Source organism: Anguilla rostrata, chromosome 7 (assembly GCF_018555375.3).
Source record: "Anguilla rostrata isolate EN2019 chromosome 7, ASM1855537v3, whole genome shotgun sequence".
Lineage (NCBI taxonomy): Eukaryota > Metazoa > Chordata > Actinopteri > Anguilliformes > Anguillidae > Anguilla > Anguilla rostrata.
Window position 1 is genome coordinate 54,896,696 of NC_057939.1, and position 11,940 is coordinate 54,908,635.

At 48.4% G+C, this 11,940-nt stretch overlaps 1 protein-coding gene across 5 annotated transcripts in view; it reads right to left on the reverse strand.

The window, feature by feature from the left end:
- Positions 1–11,687, reverse strand: part of LOC135260093 (lymphoid enhancer-binding factor 1-like) — a 45,964-nt gene extending 34,277 nt beyond the window's left edge. For 2 of the 5 annotated variants that reach the window (XM_064345268.1, XM_064345267.1), the window contains exons 1-3: positions 10,602–11,686; positions 8,761–8,827; positions 6,590–6,717 (exon numbers count right to left, since the gene is read on the reverse strand). In XM_064345268.1, the coding sequence (XP_064201338.1) occupies positions 6,590–6,717; positions 8,761–8,827; positions 10,602–10,805 (399 nt within the window). In that variant the 5' untranslated portion in view covers positions 10,806–11,686. Of the gene's footprint in view, positions 1–6,589; positions 6,718–8,760; positions 8,828–10,601 lie in introns of all 5 variants that reach the window. The other 3 variants (XM_064345269.1, XM_064345266.1, XM_064345270.1) reach the window with 2 other exon arrangements.
- Positions 11,688–11,940: the final 253 nt, after the last annotated feature.

The following is an 11,940-nucleotide window of genomic DNA, read 5'->3' on the forward strand; positions in this document are numbered from 1 at the left end:
TCTCCTCTCTCTCTCTCCCCCTTCACACCGGCTCTCTCCTCTCCTCCTCCCCCCCCTTCACCACCGCGCCCCTCTCCCTCCTTCTCTCCCCCTTCACCACCGCGCTCTCTCCTCTCTCTCTCCCCCTTCACCACCACGCTCTCTCCTCATCTCCCCCCCTTCACCACCGCGCTCTCTCTCTCCCCCCTTCACCACCGCGCTCTCTCTCCACCGCGCTCTCTCTCTCACTTCTCTCTCCCCCCTTCACCACCGCGCTCTCTCCTCTCCCCCTTCCCACGCGCTCTCTCCCATCACCTCTCTCCCACCCTTCCACTCCTCTCTCCACAGCGCTCTCTCTCTCCTCTCTCCACAGCGCTCTCTCCCCACATCGCTCTCTCTCTCCTCTCTCTCCACATCACTCTCTCAAATCAGAGATACCCCCGCTCGCTCAGAAAGGAGGGAAAGGAGAGAGAGAGAGTGAGAGAGGAGTGAGAGAGAAAATGAGAGACAGAGAGAGAGTGAGAAAGAGAGAGAAGCGACAGGCTGATTTTTATTTTCACACCTCCATAATTGGGCAGTTCAAAGAAAGAAAGGGGGAAGAAAGTGCCCATTTGTTTTCAGTTCAGAGGCCGATATGAAAGGAAAAGCAAAGTTTTCATGAGTTTCCTAAGAATTAAACACAGCCATTTTTTTCCAAAATGCAAAGAGTGTTGAGGGTGCTTTTTACATTACATTACATTACAGGCATTTAGCAGACGCTCTTATCCAGAGCGACTTACACAACTTTCACGTAGCATTTTACATAGTATCCATTTATACAGCTGGATATGTACTGAAGCAATGCAGGTTAAGTACCTTGCTCAAGGGTACAACGGCAGTGTCCTACCCGGGAATCGAACCTGCGACCTTTCGGTTACAAGCCCAGTTCCTTACCCACTGTGCTACACTCCGCCCTTTTTACAATGCAGACCACACAAAATGAATTTAGAACCCCCCCCCTACCCCTTTCCCCACCCCCGCTAGCACTTCACAGACCAGAACGCGGCAAACGTGGAGCTGTACCTGCAGAACAGGCGAAGGCTTGCTGTGCAGCCAAACGCATCTGCATAGCATCTCTCTCTCCCTTCATTTAACCACCCGGCTAATAGTCCCTGGTGAAAAACAGCCATTCCCTTTGTAATGCAGTGACGTACGCCACATTCATACGCAACGGGCTATTAATATTTCACAGCCGTCAGACGCACGCCCACAATATCTGCAAAATAACGAGCTTCTGAAAAGGAAAGCCTTCAAGTTTCGTATTTTCTCAGCGGCGATTGATCACGGCTCCACCGCCGGAGCAGAATCATTATCCCGCCGCACGTGCCCAAACGACGCAAATCAGCCGCGCAGCCTAGCGCTCACCGCTACGCCAGCACCGCTAACGCATCGCAAATCAGCCGCGCAGCCTAGCGCTCACCGCTACGCCAGCACCGCTAACGCATCGCAAATCAGCCGCGCAGCCTAGCGCTCACCGCTACGCCAGCACCGCTAACGCATCGCAAATCAGCCGCGCAGCCTAGCGCTCACCGCTACGCCAGCATCGCTAACGCACCGCAAATCAGCCGCGCAGCCTAGCGCTCACCGCTACGCAAGCATCGCTAACGCACCGCTACGCCAGCATCGCTAACGCATCGCTAACGCACCGCTACGCCAGCATCGCTAACGCATCGCAAATCAGCCGCGCAGCCTAGCGCTCACCGCTACGCCAGCATCGCTAACGCACCGCAAATCAGCCGCGCAGCCTAGCGCTCACCGCTACGCCAGCATCGCTAACGCATCGCTAACGCACCGCAAATCAGCCGCGCAGCCTAGCGCTCACCGCTACGCCAGCATCGCTAACGCATCGCTAACGCACTGCAAATCAGCCGCGCAGCCTAACGCTCACCGCTACGCCAGCATCGCTAACGCATCACTAACGCATCGCAAATCAGCCGCGCAGCCTAACGCTCACCGCTACGCCAGCATCGCTAACGCATCACTAACGCATCGCAAATCAGCCGCGCAGCCTAACGCTCACCGCTACGCCAGCATCGCTAACGCATCGCAACCCGAGAGGATTACTGAGGAGCATCTCCCAGCTCGTCACCTCAGTTATTAAATTACCCGAGCACAGCTTTAATCGCTGGGAATGGGAGTATATCTGGGAATGCCTGAGAGGCAGTGGAAGTTCTTACACTCACACACACACACACACACACACACACAAGACCTCACCAATAACAGGAAATACGGTAAATAAAAGAGCTCACTTGGTGCAAATTAAACAGATTTTAAAGACAGCACTCTTTCATTTAGCTCACTTTGAGAAACAAGAGCCTCAACAACACCACTCACACACACACACACACGCATGCACACAGACACACCAGGCACGTGCACACAGACCCTCTCTCACACTCACACACACACGCATGCACACAGACACACCAGGCATGTGCACACAGACTCTCTCTCTCACTCACACACTAAGTCCCCACAGTGCCCAGCAGGGCAACATTCACACAAAGGCCGCAGGGCCTCCTCCCGTACCCCAGAGCGGGGCCAGGCGGATCTGACTGAACCCCCCTCAGCAGGTACCGGGGCTGCTGGGACTGGACGGGGCTGCAGGGGCTGCTGGGACTGGACGGGGCTGCAGGGGCTGCTGGGACTGGACGGGGCTGCAGGGGCTGCTGGGACTGGACGGGGCTGCCGGGGCTGCTGGGACTGGACGGGGCTGCAGGGGCTGCTGGGACTGGACGGGGCTGCAGGGGCTGCTGGGACTGGACGGGGCTGCAGGGGCTGCTGGGACTGGACGGGGCTGCCGGGGCTGCTGGGACTGGACGGGGCTGCAGGGGCTGCTGGGACTAGACGGGGCTGCAGGGGCTGCTGGGACTGGGCGGGGCTGCAGGGGCTGCTGGAGCTCCTGATCCACAGGCCGTACCTGCACACTGTGAGCTGAGCTCTCATCCATCACCAAAGCCTCAGATAAGAGGAGACAGATCACACTGCAGAGCACGAGCCTCGTACTGCAGCACACATGCCAAGGAGCATGCGTGCACACTGCACAAACACGCACATGCATACAAACATGCGCACGGACAGGCACACCAACATGCACACTGCACAAACACGCACATGCATACAAACATGCGCACGGACAGGCACACCGACATGCACATGCACACAAACATGCACATGCAGTTTTGGCTTTGGGTGTCAAAAGTATAACTTTGGGAATTCAAAACTCAGTGTGTCACCCAAAACAATGTCAACTTCCAAGACTTGCAGAGATCACATTCCTTGCCATCATAACCCTTAAACTGCACAAACACAAACTGCTACAGTTAGGGAGAAAATATGGGGGCTGCAATTGTCCTCTACAAACACAACAAAAAGTTACGAGAAAATGCAAGCCAAGCCAGCTTTACATAAATCTAACTGGCCATGGTACTCCACAAGCATGAGACATAGGACAGGACTCCATGTGTGAGGAGAAACTGGAGGATGTGGGAAGGGTTAATTACTATTCCAAGCGCGGGTTGTGATGTCATTAAACAGACACTGGAATCAAGGTCGAGCTAACTGGACATTTAAAATCAATCACACGTGACAGAACATAAACCGAAATCACACGTCCTTAAATTCTAATCAGGATTACTTTTGTAATCACTGAAGAATTTATACTAAATGAAGAAGACTGGAATTGATTACACAGCAATTACAAAGAAACAGTAATATTACCAGCTGAAAATACAGACACACACACACACACACACCACTAGCATGCACATGCGGACAACACCGACAAAGGCGCAGCTAGGTAACCGCACCAACAACACCCACACAACCATCGCCTAAGGCAAGACCGCAAGCGATGCCAGGTCGAGAGCTGCCGCAAAGGTTCCGCGTCCCTAAAGATCCGCGCGGCATTAGGGCTAACCCGCGACCCGGAAATCCCTCCTGATGTTGCCGAAGCTAGACTCCACGGCGTGGATCGCCGATGTTGTCCCAATAAGATCCGCGGGCGGAGCATCAGGCGAACGCCACGCCTCCCTGTCTGCCGGACACGGAACACGGGGATAGCCGGGTTCACAAAAGCGGAGACGGAAACACACGGACAATTCAGCGAGCACAGGCCGAACGCAGGAACACAGGGAAACACAGGGAAACACAGGGAAACACAGGGAAACACAGGGAAACGCGCTTCCTGCTCCGCACTCTGCGAAGGCTTGCATTTAGTCATCATTATTACAGTGGTCAACAAAGACACAAGCAACCGACTATACGTACGAAAACTGACGACACGTGCACTTTAGTTAATTAATTTCACTGTTACAGCTTGACGGGGAATTCTCATTTTCGCTGCAAATTATTAGATTTCACTCCTCATCCTAGTCATAATGTTTTTTGATATTTTATTATTCTTCGGGAGACAAGGGCGCGCGTAATGCAGTACGGAGTCTCTGAATGAACGAGGGCAGCTGCAACTCGTTATTTCGTGTTGGTCAGTCCAGATGTCAGGAGACACGCGGGCCCTAGAGAAGGTAAATCCGTCAGGAATTACGTCTTATTGCCTTCACTTCGTTCCTGGGTCTGTGGCCCTCTGGTGAGAACATCTATAACGCCTGTCTTTTGTTTTTTGTTTTGTTTTGTTTTTAATCTGAACGCATTTCCGCCTGAAGACTTCCTTTCTTAAAAATAGCAGTAAGAGTGTTGGGCTGTTCTTGCCTGCAATAACCTTTAGACTTGGAGTGCGTGAGATACCAAGCCTGAGTATGCATCAGAGTCTTCCTTTGGGCTTTCACCATTTAAACAGTGACCCATTTCACAGATATAGATTTTGAATGCAGATTCTCCATACGAAACTCAGTTTATTCCAGGACTAAGCTTAAATCTGTGCCTGTGAAACCAGCCCTAAATAGCAACAAAATGCTCAAACCCACCAAAGTTTTCTGCCTTTTGGTCTAAGTTTCCTCTTCCTATATTTCGTCATACCCTCTTGGCTGGCAAAATATTGCAGGGCATTTCTGCTGACTGGTGAAAGACAGGTGAGGTCCAAAACAAGGGGGTTGTTTTCCATTAAATCACACTCTGGACTTCATTACCCATCAGCACCTCTGCACCACGTTCTTTCTGGTTTGTCTCAGGTAATTTGTAAAATACCATAAGCCCGATTTAAAAAATGACTGTAAATCCTCTGACCCCCGCACTACAACTTGCCAGAAACCCCTTTACTATCAACTCAGTATTCTGAAGGTGTGCCCTCTCAAATCAAGTGAACAGCAGGTAAATCGGATCAGCGCAACTGTAAACCGTAGGAAAATGGGTATATTTTATGCCGTCAAGAGCAAACAAAGCACCCATACAGAGAACACACGCTGTGACATATAACTCAAATAAAAATCAATCAAAAGATGAGAGGCTCCCAATAGGAGTGCAATTACATGAGATCTACAGAGGCAAGAAATCCTCGTAGTTCCACTGTATTATACAGGACTGACATTAAAAGATAAAACACAGTTTGCGATACACATGGAGGAACATCGCTGTGTGCTGAAGTGCATTACAAACTAACCACTGGGAGCTGAAGGAAAGATAATCTTACTACATGCTGGCTGAACTAAACCCAGCTCTCATACACATTCTGTACCCCAGGTACACCAGGTACACCCCCCACTGAGCCTCAGGTACACTTCAGGTACACCCCCCACTGAGCCTCAGGTACACCTCAGGTACACTCCCCACTGTACCCCAGGTACACCTCAGGTACACCCCCCACTGAGCCTCAGGTACACCTCAGGTACACCCCCCACTGAGCCTCAGGTACACCCCCCACTGTACCCCAGGTACACCAGGTACACTCCCCACTGTACCACAGGTACACCTCAGGTACACCCCCCACTGAGCCTCAGGTACACCCCCCACTGTACCCCAGGTACACCTCAGGTACACTCCCCACTGTATGCCAGGTACACCTCAGGTATGCTCCAACATCAAATGGCACATCTGCAGGTATTCTGCATTAGGGCCAGGCTGGGTTTCCTTCTCTATATGACAGCCGCAGAGCTAAGTCAGGAAGTTGCCTTCTTCATTTTCTGTCCTGCCTCGTCTTCGTGTAAAGCGATTCGGCTTTGACCCCGGCTAACCAGAAAAATCAGTAACCATTTCACACAACAAGAGCGGTCGCTAATACTAGCAGGGTGACCTCAAACACAAACTGAGGCACAGAGCAACAGTCTGGTCGCACGCCATAGGGCAAACCTCAGCTCTCTTTCAGATGAAATAAAACACTTATATAGCATGCTACAGTACGTCCAAGGTGCCAGGACGACCGCTTGAAGAGATTTAGCGCCCACAAGACGTACACTGTGCCACTGCAGTTTTACAGACAGCGTACGAGTTTGATTACCTCAGAAGCCAAAAATGCTCACGATTTTCAGTTCAGATACCAGCGGAACACATTCCTGCTCTTTTACACACATCCGTGTGACATGTAGTGAGGAGTTAAAATGGAAAGAAAAGTTGTGTATTAAAAAAAGAAACGGTTACGTGTCCTAAAAGGAAAACGCAGGAGACAGAGAGCACTCACCGTGCGGGGCATGGGCGGAGAGAGAGACCCGTTGCTCAGGTACGAGTCGCTGTTCATACTGGACATCATGATGTAGCTGGGATATCCCGGGTAGGGATGGCCTTTGCCGTATCCGTCGTGGTGCTTCCCTGCCGAAAAAGAGGAACGAGAACGTCACACTCATTCTGACCGGGCGAGGCTGCCGTCCCCCTCCATCATTTCAGACACCCGCCACTGACCTCCCAACCGTGGAGGCAGATCCTGGGGGTGGGGGGGGAGAACGTCAAATGCCACCCCCACCCCCCAATATTATCATGCTGTGTAACCCCCAAAAACGAGTTTCCTGTTTGTTGTTGCCCACCAAAAGTTATTCTTGCTGCCAATTATCACTTTCCAACTTGATAAGTACACTCTCAAAGAGACTTATTTTTTCCCCAATATAAATAAAAATTAAAAAACATGTATCATCTTAAAAGGGCTGAAACAAGTAAATATATCCCATTTGACTTGATCAGCAGAGTTTTACATGGAAGCCATCGGAAATTACGCACATGGATACAAAAAAGCTATGATACCAAATAAAACATTCTGAAACATTATAGAAAAATGGAAAAAGCATAGAAAATAAAAGCTGAGTTCAGTGAAAAGCCAACGCATCCACTATCAAAAGGGCACACATTCAGCAGCACAACCATCATGTACGCCAAGTGCTCTGAGTTTGCGTGAGCAGCAACTGGAACATCGTTTTGGCGCGCGGTTCGCCCGTGGCCCGTGCCGCGCTTGTCCTCCGTCGTCTAACCCCTCCCCCTTTTGTTCTGTGGCCGAGGGGAACCCCCTCCGTGCCAATTAGAAGCAATTAAGAAGAATAGACAGATTATGTCAGACAAGGAGGCCCCACTGTTTGGCCCCGACCTTTGACCTGATGGGGGGGGGGGGCACACTCCCGGAGGTCCCCCCCTCGCCCGTACCCAGGAGGGGTGACAGGCGTGATTAGTGGAGTCGGGCACTGGGTAGAGACTGAATTGATGGCAGCATGCTAAACTTGGCACTGACCACGCTGGTGGCTGGGGAGGAACCATTCAGTCAGGGCCACCCATTCACTGCCTTGTCTTGCGCCAGAGTGCGGTGGGTCTATTCAACGCCCAGGCTTTGGGTTAGTGGTGTGGGTCTATTCAAATCTGGGCTTTGGGTTAGTGGTGTGGGTCTATTCAGGGGAAGAACAAAGACCAGGCTCTCTCTCGCTCTCGCTCTCTCTCTCTCTCTCTGTCTCCATCTAGATCTTTAGCCCCGCTTCATTTAGATAAGAAAGGAACAGGGGGATGCCCTTCTCTCTCTCTCTCTCTCCCTCCCTCTCCACAGTAAAAAAACTTGTTGTCGCTGACAAGAATCGGCAGCGTTTGTACAACGACACACTTGGAGGGGAACAAAGCGTTGTTTGGCTGCCCTTTCTGAAAGGTGGCCTGCTCAATCAGCGACAAACAAAAAAGCTGCCCCTGAGCTACTACAGCAGTGATGTCACAGCGTCACAACAATTACTTTCATTTCGCTGTTGAGACTAATTTGTACGCGCTCATTATTAATTTATTAAATACCACTTCGACACGATGTGCTTAACGATTGAGAAATTCATTTAGAAAATATGACATAACCACATACCGACATAAGTGTTTATTGTACGCAACCACTTCTCAACTGAAATGAGAGATATTTTACAACTTCAACCAGCATGGAACAAAGTACCGATATTACCTCATGACCCCCCCCCACCCCCACCCCCCACCCCCACATACTATAACGTGCAGGAATCTCATAATTAGCCGTTTCAGATCAAAATGTAACTTAGCTGAGCGTCCGTGAAAATCATTCTGACAACGTTCACCACTCATTACATCATCATGCTCATGCCTTCAGACAGACCAATCTGAGGTTCCTCTTAAAAGACAAACACAAGCTAACAGGTCACAACAGTGACTATATTCCATAGCCCAACCTCATCCTACAGGTTAGATTTCAGATTTTGGAATTTTCAAAAAAGAAAACTGTCACGTTGGTGGGTGGGTCCATGCACACTCTTTTAGACTTGTTATTTGGAACTGATGCTGGCTTGTCAACATGTACGACAGCATTGCTTCCCTTTACCTGCGTCTACAGGTAAAGCAAGCAGCCGTCGGTCCGGTCCGAACCCCACTCACCCTCATCGATGTGATCCCTGTGCTTTTCGTGGTATGAATCCTGGGGTATTTGGGACTGTCTAGCTGCCTGTTAGAGAGAGAAAAAACAGTGATGTCAATGAAGGGGGGAGGGAGGGGCAAACAGAACCCTGACATAAGAGCGTCCAGGGTCATTCTGCTACTGCAGGAAATAAGGGCACAACTCTGTTTGAAGAGGCCTTAAATAAGGTGCTTTTTATGAGCATAAGGAGGCAGTTTTAGGGGCCACGTGCTCCCCCCCCTCCCCCGTTTATATGCAGTTCTTGAGTCACCTATCAGCATACAAAAATAACTCGGGTCAAATTTTCCTATTGGCCCAGGTGGAATGATGCAATAATAAATGAACAGAAATGTCGGGTGATAAGCATTTCAGCTGACGATGCTGCGAGCATCCAATCAGCCCGTGCTAGACTGCGACCATAACTTACGAGCCTCCGTCCTTCGTTTGGGTTTAAATGGCGTTTTTCAACCAGGCCCTTGCATCAGGCATACACACTAATGAGTAGGAGGAAAAAATCAGGAGACTGACGAGTTACCTCAGACGGACTGCGGTGAAATGTCTGCTCGTTCTAAAGGAGCACAAACTAGCGAGATTCTCAGTGATGTGGTTCACTGCTATCAATGTCAAAAACGAAGAGGAGATTGCACCGCAATGTGATTATTTCAGTTTAAGCACTGGGGACACTGGAAATGTAATTGAGCAAATAAATAAATGTCTAGTTCTCAAGAGTAAGCGCCTGTAATGTATGTTTATAGTGCAACCTGCTTGGTTTAAATACAACCATGAATGGATTTTAATCGAGTGTGCCAGTTTGAAACGTAGAATGCAAGGAAGAGTAGACGGGGAATATTTAAAACGATGCGCGATAAATCTTGCGTTCCCATTTACGAAGAGATGTGTCTTATAAATTAAGACGTCACAAACTATTTTAACATTATGTCCAATATTCAAGGTATGCATTTCAGTGTGGATACTATAACACACTTTCAAACAGGTCTTGGTAGCCGGAATAAACTATAACTACAGGTGGTTATTATTATTATTATTGTTGTTGTTATTATTATTATTATTATTATTAATAATAATAATAATAATAATAATAATAATAATAATAATAAATGACATTACATTTGTTTGCTTTAAGTAATGAAATGTCAAATAGTCTGTTTTTAATTAAATAGTTCCTTGGATCATTATTGTAAATAATGTGTTAACTGAAAACAATAACATTTTCTGGTATGGTTTACACAGCACGGTACACATAGTGCACTTGAGGCCATTGACTGACGCTGCTAACACGCATCAGGTGTAGTTTAACTATAAAGAAAGAGTGATTGAAAAAAAATATACACAAAAACTTCCCTTATGAAACTGCATAGGGAAATGTAGTCTTCTTCTGCAGGTTAATTTAAATAAATTTTATGTTAACTCGTTCAGGCCTAAATAACGGTTTGATCCTCTCTCCGCATTCACTTCAGTTTGGCCGCCGGCGGATAAAGGACGTGTAATCAAGTGCACGTGTCTTGTTCACCTTTGTATGCTGTTATTTACAGCTCGAGGCCTCGCATCCGCATTTTTAAGCAGAGGATAAACGCAATCCTCTGAAACCCTGCGCATCTTGATATTCTCCTGCCCCTTTTCCCCCTCACTTGAATGGGGATATGAGGGGGAAATCTGAAACACACCACAAAAACTGCGCGTGCCTCAATTAGAGTGATTATAGTTGCACAGCATAACGATCTACACACACAGAGAGAGTTTTATCAAGTAATGAATCCAAATTGTTCTAAAGCTCATGCATGACTAAAGGATAGAGACTCACGTCATGACTGCCGCTGTTTGGATTTATCTCCGACTCGTTTACTAGAGACGACTTTATATCTGCTAAATCCCCTTCCTCCTCCGGGTGATTTATTTCTGCGAATATTTGTTCTTCCTCCGGATTGCCCTCGTCTTTGAACGGGATCATTTCGTCGGTGGCGCATAGTTCCGGGTCCCCACCGCCTCCTCCGGCTAACTGAGGCATTTTGGTCCAGGTAATTGCAAAATGCCTTGTTAAAAGGCAGCTTTTCCAGTGTCAAAAATGGCAAATTATCAAGTTCCCAGAGGCAACCGTAAACGTCCTGCAGAAGGTGGCTAATCTTAGCACAATTCAAGCTCTGCGCCAATGTCCCACTGCAAGTGCTCGTATTTTCGCAACAGCAACGGCGGAGTCGAATGTTTTTAACTTCGTTTTTAAAGTAATTTCTTCTTAAAACGATGCTGACAAACAAATAAATGCAGTTGGCTAGATGCAGCTATCAGCTGAATGTTTATGTTCCTCGAGCGGAAACTCCAGTTTTCATTCGGACTTCAAAATAGAAACATCTTTTAACAACTCCTCAAGTGCAGTTACGTCGGGACACGCCAAATTTTCCGTAGGCTAGCCCCGCACCTGAAAATAAATAAACCATAAAAACAAGTGGTGCTAAAAATATCTCCGTCTCCGGTGCTCCAGACGCAAAAATCTTGGTGAAATCTCAGAAAAATGTGAGTAACCTACGAATGTGCCCAGATTGTTGTGAACCCAAGTAAAAAACTATCCTAAGTAATGCTTAAAGTCGCTGCTTGTCCGTTTTACATCAGACGCGGCGTGTCTATATTTCTGCAGCTGCATGTATAGCACATCCTTGATAAACAGGCAAAGTATTGAACACCACTCTCTTTTAAAACGGAAAAGAAAGTCCAACAAATTAAAAAATAAATCTTAACGAGGCGGTATCTGCGCGTTGTAGACAGAGTTCCAAACTGGAGCCTGGCTCCGTAAGTAATGTCGCGTCTGTGTATGTGTGTGTGTGTTAGTAATGTAACTCTCCTCCCCCCTCCCCTATATCTTGCTATGACTGTGGGGGGAGAGATGAAAGGAAAGCCGCCGGTCTGATTGACACCGCACTGATTGACACTCTTGAGAGAGTGGGCAGAAGGATACGTACAACGAACAAGGCTAGCGGATAGGCGGGGGGAAAAGGGGGCGAGGCAGGAGCGGCGGTGTTTCGGAAACAGACTGCAGTCTGTAACAAGAGTTCTCTGTGAAACAATATGATATTGTTAAAATGGTTTGTCTCTCATTACGCAGAAAATATAGACCCGCATTAGGTTAGCAATGGCAGTTCAGTTCAAAA